Below are 16,728 nucleotides of genomic sequence, written 5' to 3' on the forward strand. Positions count from 1 at the left end.
TATATCTCTGTGACAACCATCTTCTTAATTGTAATTCTGTGATAGATAGCGTGTGTTCTTGTTGTTATTAACATCTGTCCTGAAAGAAGCAAGGTATAGCCTCCTTCAGTATTTCTTATCAAACTTCCTTGTGCTTTACTCTTAAGTGGCTTTCTCTTAGAATTAAATCTACAAGTTGCATCCCCCTCCTCCCACAAAATTTTTTACACCTAGGAAAATGGCCTACGGTAACACTGGGATGGCTGAGAAATACTTTGTTTTAGTCAAGTGGGAAAAAATTGTGAAGAAAGAAGCAGTTAAGGAAAATCTTCAGGACATAGACTTGGTCTCAGGCAAATCAATTTTAGGAAAGAGTACACATGGAAGTTGACAATTTGGAAAGTGATAGGACTTTAAAACTTTGTTTGTGCCATAGACCCTTTTGACAATTTTGTAAAGCCTGTGAATCCCTTCTCACAGTAATATTCTAGAATCAATTTGTCACTTTCTACAGAAAGCCTGCTGGGATTCTGGTTGAATTGCGTTGAGTTTGTAGATTATTAAGGATAATTGACACATTAGCCATAGTGAATCTTCCAATTCATGATCATAGTATATCGTTCCATTTATTTAGGTTTTCTTCAGTTTCTGTTAGCAGTTTTTTGTTTTCATTGTATAGATCTTGCATAGCTTGTTAAATTTATTCATAGATATTTCATACCCTTGAAACATTATTTTTAATTTTTAAATTTTCTAATAGAAATACCTAGAAATGCAATTTTTTTTTCAAGACAGGGTCTCACCCTGTCACCCAGGCTGGAGTGCATTAGTGTGATCACGCCTCACTGCATCCTCAACCTCCCAGGCTCAAGTGATCCTTCCGCCTCAGCCAACTGAGTAGCTAGGACTGCAGACATGTGCCACTGCTCCTGGCTAATTTTTAAAAACTTTTTGTTTTTAAAAATTATGTTTTTTTCCCAGGCTGATCTGGGAAATGTTTCCCAGGCTGATCTCAAACTCCTGTACTCAAGCAGTCCTTCCACCTCAGCCTCCCAAAGTTCTGGGATTACAGGCATGAATTACTATGCCCAGCCTAGAAATACAATCTTTTCAAATATGTTGTTCTTGTATTCTACTATCTTGCCAAACTTACGTATTCGTTCTGGTAGCTTTTTTGTAGATTCATTCCTTCTGATGTTCTGTGTATGCAGTTGTGTCATTTGGGAATAAATTGTTTTCTTTCTTCACAGTCTGAATGCCTTTTATTTCATTTTCTTGCTTTATTGCCTTGGCTAGGACCTCTATTGGAATGTTGAATAGAAGTGGTAAAAGTGAGTATACCTACCTTGTTCTGAAACTTAGGGAGAAAAGTGGTCAGTATTTATCTTTAAATATAATATTAGCTATAAATATTCAAAGATGCTGTTTATCAGGTTGAGGAAGTTCCTTTCTGTTCTTAGTTTCCTGAGAGTTTTGATTATGAATTGGTATTGAATTTTGTCAATTTTTTTCTCTGCTTCTACTGAGATTATCTTGCTTTTTTTCATTATTCAGTTAATGTGAATTACATGGATTCATTTTTAAATGTTGAATTAACATTGCATTCCTGAAGTGAACCCCATTTGGTTATGGAGTTGGATGTGATGTTCTAATATCTTAAGGATTTTTACATATTAACGAGGAACATTGGTTTGCAGTTTTATTGCCATGGCATTATTTGGTGTTGATGTCAAGGTAATACTGACTCTATAACATGAAATGGAAAGTATCCTCTCCTCTTCTGTTTTCTGGGAGAGTTTGTGTGGACTTGGTATGATTTTTTTCCTTAAATGTTTGATGATATATGCTATTCATGTAGAAGCTTTAAGATTAGAATCTGTGGAATTTCTGTTGTTGGTCATTTGTGTCTTTTAAAATTTTTATTTTCTTTTTTTATTTTTATTTTTGAAACAGGATCCCACTCTTTGTCACCCAGGCCAGAGGGGAGTGGCACAATCATGGCTCACTGCAGCCTTGACCTCCCAGGCTTAAGCAATACTTCCACCTCAGCCTCCCAAGTAGCTGGGACCATAGCACACACCACCGTGCCCTGCAAATTTTATTTTTCTTTTTTTGTAGAAACAGGGTCTCCTTATGTTGCTTAGGCTGGTCTTGAACTCCTGGGCTCAAGTGATCCTCCTGCTTTAGCTAACTCCCAGAGTGTTGGGATTACAAGCATGAGCCACTACACCTTGCTACAATTTTCTTGATGAATGCAGCTAAAGTTTTACTGATTTCATTGATCTTTTCAAAACTTTTTTTTACTTCATTGGATTTTTTTTCCTCTTTTTCATTTCTCTATTAAATAAAGTATTAAATTACATTAAATTCAAATTACATTAAACTTTTTCATTGATTCCTCCTCTTCTGTCTACTTATTTTAATTTTCTCTTTTTCTGACTTCCTAAGGTGGAAGCTTAGACCATTATTTCAGACTTTTAAACCCCCTAATATAAACATTTACAACTATAGATTTCTTTGTAAGTACTGCTTTAGTTACGACTCACAAATTTTCATTTTCATTCACTTCAAAATATTTTTTAAATTTCTTTGTGATTTCTTTTTTAGCCCTTGGATTATTTAAAAGTGTTGATTGGCCAGGCGTGGTGGCTCACACCTGTAATCCCAGCACTTTGGGAGGCCGAGGCAGGCGGATCACAAGGTCAGGAGATCGAGACTATCCTGGCTAACACAGTGAAACCCCATCTGTACTAAAGAATACAAAAAATTAGCCGGGCGTAGTGGCGAGCGCCTATAGTCCCAGCTACTTGGGAGGCTGAGGCAGGAGAATGGCGTGAACCCAAGAGGCGGAGGTTGTAGTGAGCCGAGGTTGTGCCACTGCACTCTGGCCTGGGCAACAGAGCAAGACTCCGTCTCAAAAAAAAAAGTGTTGATTAATTTCCATATATTTGCAGTTTTTCTATGTATTTTAATCTATTATTGATTTCTAGTTTAATTTTATTGTAGTCAAAGAAAATAGTTTGTATTATTTCAGTAGTTATAAATATTTCGAGACTTGTTTCATAGCCAAACATATAGTTCATTTTAGTGAATGTTACATGTCTACATGAAAACAATTTGTTATTTGTAGAGTGACTGTTTTAGTTCAGGTTTTTTGGTAGTGCTGTTGAAGTCTCTGTCCTTACTGATTTTCTTCCTGCTTGCTCTGTGTTACTAAGTGAGAACTCGTGAAGTCTCCAACTATAATTATGAATTTGTCTATTTCTTCTGTCCGTTCTGCCACTTTCTGCTGCATTTATTTTGAAGTTCTCTTATTGGGTGTGTACATATTTAGTATTGTTATGTCTTTTTGGTGAATTGACAACTTTGTCATTACAAAATGACCTCTTTGTCTTCAAGCTTATTCTGTTATTAATATAGCCACTCCAACTTGGTATATTTTCACATTCTTTCACCTGTGTTTTTATACTTTTAAAGTGGGTTTTTGTAAGCAGCATATAGTTAGGTCTTGCTTTTTTATCCAATTTGACAATCTCTGCCTTGTAATTGAAATTTTAAATTGTTTACACTTAATGTAATTTATTGATATGGTTGGATTTAAGTCAACCATCTTGCTATTTATTTTGTATTTGCTGCATTTGTTTTTTTTTTCCTTCTTCTTTTCTGCTTCTTTTTATATTTATTCAGTTTACTTTAGGGTTTATTTTTATCTTTACAATTTAGTTATATCACTTTATTATTTTGTAGTTATTTTATCATTCAAGGGTTTACAGTATATATCATTTAACTTACCACAACCTGCCTTCAAATGATACTGTACTGCCTCACATATAATGTAAGGATCTTTAAAAAATATACTTACATTTCCCCCTCCTGTTCTTTCTCGTGCCAGTTCTTCTACATATGTTATAAGCACAATACATTTTTGTTATTTTTATTTTAAATGATCAGCTATCTTTTAAAGATATTATGACATGAAAAGTATTTTTTATATACCTACATCATTTTTATTTTTATTGTTCTGCTTTAAAAACTTTCTTGTTTTTTTTTTTTCTTTTTCCTTTCTTTTCTTAGAGAGAGGGTCTTGTTCTGTCACCCAGGCTGGAGTACAGTGGCACAATCACAGCTCACTGCAGCCTCCACCTCCTGGTCTCAATTGATTCTTCTGCCTCAGCCTCCTGAGTAGATGAGACTACAGTCAGGTGACACCATACCTGGATAACTTTTCTATTTTTTGTAGAGATGGGGTCTTACTATGTTGCCTAGGCTCGTCTCGAACTGCTGGGCTCAAGTGGTCCTCCCAGCTCTACTAGTTTTTATGATTATCTGTTGTTTTTCTGAAAATGTCTTTATTTCACATTGAGTTTTGAAAGTTTTTTCCCCAACCTATAGAATTCTAGGTTGACAGTTTCCTTTACCAGTTTTAAAGACCTCATTCACTTGTTCTCTGGCATGTGGTGTTTCTGCCAAATCTGGGGAAATTCTTTTTTTTTTTTTTTTGAGACAGAGTCTTGCTCCTTGCCAAGCTGGAGTGCCGTGGTGCGATCTTGGCTTACTGCAGCCTTCTCCTCCCGGGTTCAAGCGATTCTTCTGCCTCAGCCTCCTAAGTAGCTGGGACTACAGGTGTGCACCACTTTGCCCAGCTAATTTTTGTATTTTTAGTAGAGATGGGGTTTCACCATGTTTGCCAGGATGGTCTCCATCTCTTGACCTCGTGATCTGCCTGCCTCAGCCTCCCAAAGTACTGGGATTACAGGCATGAGCCACCGCACCTGGCCAGTCTGGGGAAATTCTTATCTTTGTTCTTATGTGTAATTTACTTGTTTTCTGTGGCTGCTTCCAAGATTTTTCTTTTAATCACTGATTTTCAGCTATTTGGTATATCTATGTATGGGTTTCTTTGTGTTTATCCTGCGTGTGGTTTATTTAATTTCTTGGAGCTTTGTATAGCAGCAGTCCCCAACCTTTTTGGCACCAGGGACCAGTTTCCTGGAAGACAGTTTTTCCATGGATGGGGTGTGGGGGACTTGGTTTCAGGGTGAAACTCTTCTACCTCAGATCATCAGGCATTAGTTAGATTCTCACAAGGAGCACACAACCTAAATCCCTCACATGTGCAGTTTGCAGTAGGGTTCACGCTTCTATGAGAATCCATTGCTGCCACGTATCTGACAGGAGGCGGAGCTTAGGCAGTAATGCTTGCTCGCCTACCGCTCACCTGCTTTGCAGCCCGGTTCCTAATAGGCCATGGACTGGTACTAATCTGCGACCTGGGGGTTGGGATCTACTGTTGTGTAAGTCACATCATCTTGCTTCTTGGCATGTCAAATAGTTATTGATTGCCTGCTGAACATTGTGAATGTTACATTGTTTAGTATCTGAATTTTTTGTGCATGTTATATGTCTTCTTTTCATGACTATTGGGTTTTGTTCCGGTAGGCAGTTTAGTAATTTATTATTACTTCGGTTATTTGAGAATTGATTTTAGAGCAGATTTAGATTAGCTTTTACTCTAAGGGTGGTTTACCCCACTATTAATGCATGGTTCTTACAAGGTTTCTGCTAAATGTCTTAGTGGTCAGTGAAGACTCACTACTCCAGCTGATGAAATACCGAATGATTTGCAGCCTTGTGTGAACTTTGAAACTATTCAACTCGTAGCTCTCTAGTTTGGTTCTTGCCAGACCTGGTGGAGTGTCACACTATGTATGCATAAGCATGTGTGGGACCAGGGAACAGCATGAAGGGGACCTCTATGCATTTTTTTTAGCTTCATTCACTTTGAAATTGTGTCTCAGAACTTTCATCTACCTCCGCATTCTTGAATGCCAGTTTGTCCCTCCAGCTTCTCAATTCAGCTAGATAGCTACCTGGAATTCTGCTTTATGCTCTGTAGTGTGCAATGTGCCTCTGGGGCAATCCTGGTTCTCTTGTTAGTTCTCTTTCTTACTGGGATCAAAGGCTCTTGCTGCCTGTTCAATGTCTGAAAAAATGTGTTTCATATATTTTGTTCAGTTTTCTAGTTGTTAAAAGCAAGAGGGCAGATTCACTCTTTGTTCCTCCCTTATGGCCAGAAGTTAGAGTAACTTATTCATTTATTTACTTAGAGTAATATTTTTAAATATATGAAATAAAAAGTATAGAATAAAAACATTATTTTGAAATAATTGTAATAACATTTCCATAACTACAAAATGGTTTTATATATGTTTAATGCATTCAATATAACAAAGCCTAGTATGGGGTCCTAATAATACCTCTAATTATCTTTGAAGTCTTTACCTGACTCCAGATTAGGAACTGCTACCTTAAAACTGTCTATGCCCATGTATTCCCTGAGAAGTCTTCAGGTAACCCTAGAGATACAGACATTACAGTTTGAAGAAAGCTTCCTTTAGCTTTCTTCAACTAAAGATGTCAACAGACATCATCACAATTAGAGTCTATTTTAATTTACCAAAGGAGAAAAGTTAAGCCTGGCAATTATTAATTATTAACACAGGTTGAATATCCCTAATCCAAAAATCTGAAGTGCTCCAAAATCTGAAACTTTTTGAGCAGTGACATGGTGCTTAAAGGAAATGCTCATTGGAGCATTTTGGATTTTAGATTTTTGAATTAGGGTTGCTCAATCAGTAAGTATGTAATGCAAGCATTCTAACATCTGAAAAAAATTTAAAAATCCAAAATGCTTCTGGTCCCAAGCATTTAGGATAAATATTCAGCCTGTAACAACTGCTGATCATTATGCTTATTAAAAGTTACCAAATAAATAAGTATTCATTAATGACACGTCATTCATAACAAAGCTATGTAAAATTTTAAAAATAATCTTCAGACTTTATGCTTATGCTTGTTATGCATGTATTTTATTGCCCCTTTACCATCAGTGCTTTTTTTTTTTTTTTTTGGAGATAGAGTCTGGCTGTCACCCAGGCGGGAGTGCAATGGTGCTATCCTAGCTCACTGCAGCTCCCCATCCCGGGCTCAAACGATCCTTCCACCTCAGCCTTCCAAGTAGCTGGGAGTACAGGCACATGCCGCCATTCCTGGCTAATTTTCGTATTTTTTGTAGAGACAGGGTTTCTCCAGGCTTCCCAGGCTGGTCTCAAACTCGTGAGCTCAAGTGATCCACCTCCATCAGCCTCCCAAAGTGCTGGGATTACAAGCATGAGCCACTGTGCCTGGCCAATGTTTCTCTTTTAGGAGATTTTCTTAAGTGATTTGATAGTTGAATGTAATTATTATTTAATTATGAGTAAAACTTTTTATAAAATACCATTTTGGGCTAGACGTGGTGGCTTATTTATTCCTGTAATCTCAGCACTTTGGGAGACCAAGATGGGAGGATCACATGAGGCTAGGAGTTTGAGACCAGCCTGGGCAACATAGCAAGACCCTGTCTCTACAGAAAAATAATAATAAAGAAAATACAAATTTATTGCTTAGTAAAACGTTAGCATCTTTTAAGTTTTATATTGTTTTTAATGTGAAGTGATCGACACCTGTGAAAAGGGGTGGAAAAAGAAAAAATAAGTAAATTTTTAAATGTGAAGTGAGAGTCAGACCTTCTATATTTGTTGTTGTTGTTGTTGTTGTTGTTTTTGAGACAGAGTCTCGTGCTGTCACCCAGCCTGGAGTGCAGTAATGCGATCTCAACTCTTGACTCACTGCAACTTCCATCTCCCGGGTTCAAGCAATTCTTGTACCTCAGTCTCCCGAGTAACTGGGATTATAGGCGTGCGCCACCATGCCTGGCTAATTTTTGTATTTTTTGTAGAGATGGTTTTTCGCCATGTTGGCCCGACTGGTCTTGAACTCCTGGCCTCAAATGATCCTCCTGCCTTGGCCTCTCAAACCCCACAAACCCCACTTTAAGTCTTTTTTTTTTTTTTTTTTGAGATGCAGTCTCTCTCTGTCACCAAGGCTGGAGTGATCCCGGCTCACTGCAACCTCCACCTCCTGGGTTCAAGTGATTCTTGGGCCTCAGCCTCCCAAGTAGCTAGGACTACAGGCACCCACCACCATGCCTGGCTAATTTTTGTATTTTTAGTGGAGATGGCGTTTCACCATGTTGGCCAGCTGGTCTCAAACTTCTGGCCTCAGGTGATCCGCATGCCTTGGCCTCCCGAAGTGCTGGTATTACAGGCATGAGCCACCATGCCCATCCCCCACTATAAGTCTTACAGGATCCGTGTTATACAGTTGAGCAATATTCATTCTCTTTCTTAATGTCATTGTCAAGTGTGAATATATCTTTTCCTGGTCAGTGAGAACTGAGGTTGAAACAAACAGTTTGATTTCTGGACTTACATTTGTACTAAAGTGTATTGGGTTCTCTGAGGACAAAACCAACATACAACTTTTATCTATATAGGATTATTCTGTTCACTGTTTGGGAGATCTTATGCTTTTCAAATTAAACTATGAATAAATGCTTATACAAATAAGAAATGATCAGTTCTCCACTATCCTTCTGTTTTTCTAGGTGACTGTAACTACCCAATATTGCAGCCATGGAGTCCATGCTTAATAAATTGAAGAGTACTGTTACAAAAGTAACAGCTGATGTCACTAGTGCTGTAATGGGAAATCCTGTCACTAGAGAATTTGATGTTGGTCGACATATTGCCAGTGGTGGCAATGGGCTAGCTTGGAAGATTTTTAATGGCACAAAAAAGTCAACAAAGCAGGTAAGTTTTAATTCAGCATCCAGTTGGAAAAAACACACATGCTAAGAACCATAAAATGCATGTATGCATTTTTATGTTAAGAAATGCCAAAAGTTCTTTAATAGGTTCTTAAATGAGTTTTTTAGTTCTCATTTTATCTTACGCTCTCATACAAAAAACAAATGCTTTTAAATATGCTCTGAATCCTCCTGGTTACAGATACACTGTTTGACATACCATATCATCTTGAAATCTAATTTTGCTTACTTCATAAACATGTCAGTTGAGCAAACTAGTATATTAAATTGTAATATTTAGCGAAGTATATGTTTTAGGATAGAAATTGCCATGTTTGTTAAATTTTCTTTTCATGTTTGTCAGTATGTTACTGGCAAAATACTCAGTTAAATTTTTCAATGTTAAGTGTGTCTTAGTGCAGTCTTAGTGCTGGGATTACAGCGTGAGCCACTGTGCCAGGCCAAAATCACTGTTTTCAAAAGTACTTTTACTTCCCTACAAGTGAAATATATGGGTTGTAAAATGTAAAGGATTTCTTATATATACCTCCCAATAACTACCACAGTCATACAATTGTGGGTATGCATTATTTGCTACTTTTCTGAAGTTAGCTTATTTTCCAGCTAAGTACATTGAAGACCGAATTGGCTTTGATTATCCTTTTATGAAATAGGAATCTTAGTCCTGTGGTAATTTGCTGGTATGTCATTTGTATCCAACCTGTTAAATCTTGTTTTTATTGCCATTTGGAAGTCTTTATTGAAATTCAGAGTTGATCTGCATCTGAAATGCTGATCGATTTGTTGCTTTTGAACATTGCTTTTTCTTCAATTCACCATAAGCTCATCCAAAAAAGTAAATGGTTTCTTGAGTATTGACTACCTAAAAACTATTAATGAGGTCGTGAGTTGTGTAAATGAACAACCTCCTCTGATTCCAGCACACATTGCTTTTACAATCAGTTATATAAGGGGAAAACAAAATAACATTTACAAAATTAGACATTTTTATTAAGGATGTGATAATATATAATAGCATCTCTGTGCCTAACCAGAAAGGTTCTAGGTAGTTGTGGTAATATCAGTATTTCATATGCTGAAATCTCCTGATGATGTTGGAGCTTCTAGAACATGAGAACCAGGCACAAATGATAGAACCCCATTCTCAACTGCTGACTGTCAGCACTGGATTTTCTTAGGAAACTTTACTGCATTCCACTTTTTTTCTATATTTATTGCTTTGGAATGAAAGGTGGTACACCAGTAAGCTCAGTGGATATAGGTTCAAATTTTCTTTTTTTGCCTCCATCAACTTGCAGGGGTCAGAACTAAGTATCCTGTCTTTACTACTGGTTAATTTTTTAAAGAATAGCTAAGTCCTTAACCACCTTGACATTGAAGCATCATTTAAATTTCTCCTTTAATTGAAAAGTTTTAATTCTTTCTCATTTGTCTCATTTTTACTCAGTGAATCATACCAAATATACAGTCTAGAGCTGTGCTACCCAATATGGTAGCCAAAGTTAAATTAATTTAAATTCCTTAGTTGTACTAGTCACATTTCAAATGTTCCATGGCCGCATGTGGCTCGTCTAGGATCACTGTACTGGACAATGTAGATACAGAACTTTCTATCTTTACAGAAAATTCTGTTGATAGGACAGTACTGATCTAGATAACCTGGAAGAAAAATAATGAAAAAAGATAACTGTTCTTGATCTCTTTTTTCTCCGTAAAGAGGCATTAAGACTCAGGGCGTCCTTTCTACGCTCTCAGTCTTTCTTGTGCCATATTGCAGTTGTGTTATATGGCAGCATATATGATCTGAAATTTGACATTGAGTTTGAGGTAAACAATTGGTTAGGAGTTTGGGACGGGGGATTTTCACACATAGTTTTAATATTTGAAGACGGCCAGGTGCGGTGGCTCATGCCTGTAATTCCATCACTTTGGGAGGCTGAGGTGGGCAGATCACTTGAGGTCGGGAGTTTTAGACCAGTCTGGGCAACGTGGTGAAACCGCATCTCTACTAAAAATACAAAAATTAGCTGGGTGTGGTGGCACATGCCTATAGTACCAGCTACTCGAGAGGCTAAGGCAGGAGAATCTCTTGAACCTGGGAGGTGGAGGTTGCGGTGAGCTGAGATGGCACCATTGCACTCCAGCCTAGGTGACAGAGCAAGACTCCGTCTCAAAAAAAAGAAAGAATAAGACGTTAAGATTTTTCAGTTATTATTTGGATAAATTTACCAAATTATAAGGTTCGTAAACATATTGAAATTGATCGCTCTTTACTGATAGCTTATTGGCTTTTTAAGCTACTATTTAAGTTTTATACTAATGGTATATGCTATTAGTGAACTCGTAGAGCTGTTTAGTTTCTTTTTCTTTTTCTTTTTTTTTTTTTTTTTTTTTTTGAGACAGCGTCTCGTTCTTTCACCCAGGCTGGAGTGCAGTGGTGCGATCTGGGCTCCCTGCAACCTCCACCTCCCGGGTTGAAGCAATTCTCCCACCTCAGTCTCCCGAGTAGCTAGGACTACAGGCGCGCGCCTCTATGGCTGGCTAATTTTTGTATTTTTGGTAGAGACGGGGTTTCACCACCTTGGCCAGACTGGTCTGAAACTCCGGATCTCAAGTGATCCGCCTGTCTCAGCCTCGCAAAGTGCTGGGATTCAGGCATGAGCCACCACGCCCGGCCTAGTTTCTTTTTTGAGTGTTCATTTAGAAGCGGCTCTTAGTTTCTCGTTATTATTTTTTTCTGGAATCTCAGCTGGGATGCTAAAGACATCTCCAGGTGATATTTAGAGAATAAAAATTGTGGTATTGGCCAGGTATGGTGGCTCATGCCTGTAGTCTCAGCACTTTGGGAGGCCAACGTGGAAGGACCCCTTCAGCTCAGGAGTTTGAGACCAACATGCGCAATGTAGGGAGACTCTGTCTAAAAAAAATTGTGTAGTCTGCTTAATTTTTAAAATATAAACTTATTTTTAATAACTTATGTTCAGCATATTATAGAATATTGCACAAATCCTGAGTGTACAGCTTATGTTCACAGTGAATATACCCATGTAACCAGCATCCAGACCAATTAAAAAAAACTACTAATACTGGTGTCCTTTCCTAGTCATTATTCCTAACCACTACCCTGTCCTTTAACACTAGAATAATTCTGCCTGTTTTTGAACTTTATTTAAATAGAATTGTATATACTCTTGTATTTGACCCCTTTTCCTTAATAGTATATGGATAAGCTAATCTGTGTTGTTGAACAACGCAGTTTTTCTTTTCATTGATAGAGTACAGCTGTAGACATTCTTGTTTGTGCCATTGGCACATATGAGGCATTACGTAGGTATGGAATTGCTAGGTTGTAGTGTATGTGTTCATTGCCAAATAGTTTTTCCAGTGTGATGCCAGTGTACTAGAAACTTCCACCAGCAGTTACAGTTTCTTCACATCCCTGCCAATGTTGTTATATAGTCTTTTTAATTTTAGACATTCTGGGTGGAGGGCTTATTTAATTTTTGAAAATTCAGTGAAATATTCCCTGCTTCCCTCTCTTCTGAACTTTAAGAATGTCTGATAGGTAATTCAGACATAGAATTTATACCATTATATTTCTGTTATAGCTTTCTAACTGACTTAGTCTTTTTACACAATTTCATGTTTTCAGGCTTAAAATGGTCATTTGAATATAGGTATTATTTTCAAACATATTGTTATGTTCTTTGTTATAAATATTTATTTGAGAGGTATTTCTGAGGCAAATGCCCTTGGTTGGATTTCGTTGACTTTGCTAATTTTTAAGTTATACTTTATTTAAACTAGTCATTAAAGATGGAAATTTTTATTTTGGCCAAGCTATATATATAATGAGAAATGTTTACCATATATATACGTACATACGTGTATGTCCTTTAAAAATTGGAATACTATGTTATCTGTTAGGTAGGAATATTATGACTATCAAGGCTGCTAATTTGTTTAAATGATTTCTAATAAAACACCACATACGTCTAATTTCCGTCTCAGCTATGTCCCTGATTTTTACCTCCTTTCAAGTAGAAGAATAATTCTACATTTTGAAATTTCTTTCAACTGTCAAATATCAAGCTAAGGGATTTATTTTGGAAGAAGATGTTTAAAAAAATGTGTATGTATGTGTATATGTTTATACATGTAATTTTGCCTGGTCTTGGGATATTTAAGCATTTATTTAGTAAGCATTTCTGTTGATCTTGATATAAGATTCTGTGTTGTCAAGGAATTACCCTTCAAAATTGATTAGTTTAACATTTATGAGTAGTCTTCTAGTACTCTACATTTATTATGACCTTTTATATTTGCTTTTGCAGTAGACCTTTTTTCTTGAAAAAAAAAAAAAAAAGGTAGCTTTGTGTTAGTTTGCTTTAAAAGTTGTATTTGTTGACCTGATATTTTTGCCCTACTTCAGGGGCTTCATAACACCTCCCTGAAATGACTGTTTCTATGACGATAGTGAAGATTGATTGATTTCTAATAATTATTATATAATAAATACTTAATTGTTGTTCATATCTTACCCACTCTACCAAACGTCAGGTTGGCCATAGTCCCTTCCTTACTATAAAATGTACAGGACATAATCCTTCCTTACTACAAAATATACATTGTGTTATCCAGATGCCAGTATTCATGGATGAGGCTTGCTAATATTATATATACCAAAGCATAATTAAATTATAATAAATAATTAAATTAGAATAATTAATAGTTTTAAAATAAAGGAAACTTTTGTGCAAAGCCAAATATGCTAGTCATGTCACCTAGACAAAATATGATCATAAACTAGGAATTTTAAGGGATATGTTTTTACCTTTCATTCTTCTCAACAACTTATTTTTAACTTAATGTAAATAAAAGTTTATATTTTGGTTTATTGTTTTGAAGAAAGAACATCCCAAAATCAGATGAAAAATGGAGTGTGTGAGGCTTGATAGTCACCACCAGCCAGTCATGAGGGTCCATAAAATAGAGATCTCAGGGAACATCTGTGTTCCAGAAACCACCTCTGGTGCCTCTGAGGGTTAGATTAGTGGAGGTCGTGATCGCTGTTGGAAAATTATGTAATTTAAATTTTATTACTTAAAACTATCTTGTTATCAACAGAGCTCAACTTTGTAGTAAGCAAACTAGCTTCTTTTTTTTTTTTTTTCCCCCAGAGATGGCAGTTTTAATATGTTGCTCAGGCTGGAGTGCAGTGGCTATTCACAGGCACAACCATAGCTTACTACAGCCTTGACCTCCTGGGCTCAAGCGATCCTCCCACCTCAGCCTCCCAAGTAGCTGGGATTACAGGCATGTGCCACCATGCGTGACTCACAAGTAGCTCTTAAAAATTATAAATTAGATCTGTATCAAATGGGACGTATACTGTATTGTGACAGGTACTACAGTTTTTTAGAATATTTTCATAGCCTTTTTTGTTTAAAGTTAGGTTATTGAGAAAAAATACCTTTTAGTGAGTGTCTTTATTTGCCAATGTTTTTAAAGAATAAGCAATGAATAAATAAATAATAGTATGCCATATATTGCTTATATTTTGCTCTAATAATTTTTGTATTAAAAAACTCTCAAAATTTAACTACAGTTAACAGTTGTTGAATCTTAAGCAGAAGACATACTGGATGATTGTGCTATTTGATCTTTTCTGTATATTTGAAATTTTTGTTAATAAAAAAATATTTTAATTAAAAATGATAAAAAGCTTTAATTGCTTATCTTTATTTACTATCAGTAGGCAATAGATATCTGAGTATCTTCTAGGCATAACTGCTGGGTTCTGTGGTAGATACAGAGACACATAAGACGTTTCTTTCTTCAAGAAGATTGTAATACATATAAGGTGATTGAACTTTTGCATAAGTGATATGTGTTAGCAGAGTGGGTAGTATAGAAAAGTAGTAAAAGAAAAATGTAAGTTAGAAATTAGATTATGGTATATTCTGATGAGAGGCTTTGTACAGTGTAATAGTTTTGTTTTAGGAAGTCAGTATGAGGCCTGAGGATTAACAACACAACCTTGTTAACATGGGTTAATTTTAATCAACTGATTGAAACAAAGAGAAAATATTTTTAAGGTAGTTGATAACCTATTCTGACTTATTTAGGAATCTATCGTCTTTGACCTAAAACAATGGACTGAGAGAATTCTGTGATTTTTTTTTTCTTTTCTTTTTTTCTTTTAAGAGATGGGGCCTTACCGTGTTGCCCAGGTTGGTCTTGAGTCCCTGGCGTCAAACCATTCTCCTGCCTCATTTTCACAGTGTTGGGATTACAAGCATGAACCACCATGCCCAGCCAGTGTTTTCTTTTTCTTCATGAACTGTAGTGTTCCTCTTTACATGTGGTGAAACTGCAAGAGCTATTTCATGTGGTCCTTTTTTTTATATATATATTTAGAACATCTTGAGCTGAGCATGGTGGCTCATACCTGTAATCTCAACACTTTGGGAGGTTGAGGTGGGAGGCTTGCTTGGGTCCAGGAGTTTGAGACCAGCCTGGGCAACATGGTGAGACCTTGTCTCTACAAAAAAATTAAAAAATTTGTCAGGCATAGTGGCACACGGCTGTGGTCCCAGCTACTCGGGAGACTGAGGAGAGAGGATCACTTGAGACCAGGAGGTGGAGGCTACAGTGAGCCATGATTGTGCCACTGCGCTCCAGCCTGGGTGATAGAGTGAGACCCTGTCCCAAAAAAAAGAAAAAACAAAAAAACAAAAAAAAAAACTTGAAAAATAAAACATTTATTTATTTTTATTTATTTATTTTTTTTGAGATGGAATCTCGCTCTGCTGCCCAGGCTCCAAAGTGCTGGGATTACAGGCATGAGCTACCGCACCGGCCACAAAACATTTAAATTGGATGTATTTATAAAATGTGTTACAGCAGAAGACTTACTAAAATAAGATTGTGCACATGAATGGCAAGATGGGAACTTGAAGTTTTAGGTCATTTGTTTTTAGTTCAAATTAGTATTATGTAAAACTCTTAACTTCTGGTTGTCCTGTGCCTCATAATGATCAGGAGTTAAGATGAGGTGTTTATATGGGTGCTATTTAAAGCTGTTACTCAGCCTAAATGACTGATTTCTTTCTTGAAGACATGCATCGTGTTTTACTTTGGTGTTCCGTATTTTCCCTGTGTTATTTCTGGGGCGACAGAATGATGTCTTGGCTAAAAATATAGTCCTGTGGACTGTGTTTGAAACTTGACTTTTTTTATCTTAGAAAACATTTTTCTTCTCCACAACATCCTTATTTGTAAAGTTAATATATTTGTCTCATAGGGTTTCTGTGAGGAATAGAATAATTCCTGAAAAGTACTTAGCACAGTGCTTGGCACATATAAATATGCAAATGCTATCTATTGTTATTTCTATTATATAAATAGTTGACTTGGGAACCTCTTTATTTGTAAGATTTTATAGTAGACTAATGCCTGAAACTTTAGCTGTAGAGTGTATTATATTTTCATGTTTTATCTCATTCCGTTTTTGACTCTGGTCTGAAAATAACAATGACCAAGGTTTGAGTTCAGGGTCAACATAATAAATGGCAGGAGTTGAATTCCATTTTGGGTTTGTGTGACTCTGGAAACTGGGCTCTTGATCACTGTTATATTCTTACATGCTGCATGTTTATTTCTGTGTGACATGGGAATGGTATTGGGTTTATATCACATCATTTTGTTTAGCTTAATATATTGATGTTCCTTATCAAGTTGACAGGATGTTGAATCTCTGTCTTTCAAAGTTGATTCTTGACCATTGGTCTTGAATGTGTGTAGCATTGATCATATATATGTGTCATTGATCAGATGGGTGTCAGCAGAAAACTCATCAGTAATAGAAAAGTAACAAAATACAGGTCTTGATGTTAGTGGTATAATGACATTAGCTGACATTAATTGAATATGTCAAGTATTACAGTAAGTTCTTTTTATGTTACTGTGTGACTTATTCTTCAGTGTTCCTTTGAGGTATTCATACTATTCTTTATTCTTTTTTTTTTTTTTTTTTT

At 36.4% G+C, this 16,728-nt stretch overlaps 1 protein-coding gene across 3 annotated transcripts in view; it reads left to right on the top strand.

Annotated features, from left to right (window-relative positions):
* Nucleotides 1–16,728, top strand: part of SCYL2 (SCY1 like pseudokinase 2) — a 73,351-nt gene that overhangs the window by 7,327 nt on the left and 49,296 nt on the right. For all 3 annotated transcript variants that reach the window (XM_021922813.2, XM_017946138.3, XM_021922814.2), the window contains exon 2: nt 8,468–8,672. In XM_021922813.2, coding sequence (XP_021778505.1) covers nt 8,496–8,672 — 177 coding nt within the window. In that variant the 5' untranslated portion in view covers nt 8,468–8,495. The remainder of the gene's footprint in view (nt 1–8,467; nt 8,673–16,728) is intronic.

The sequence above is a fragment of the Papio anubis genome, chromosome 9, assembly GCF_008728515.1.
Source record: "Papio anubis isolate 15944 chromosome 9, Panubis1.0, whole genome shotgun sequence".
NCBI lineage: Eukaryota > Metazoa > Chordata > Mammalia > Primates > Cercopithecidae > Papio > Papio anubis.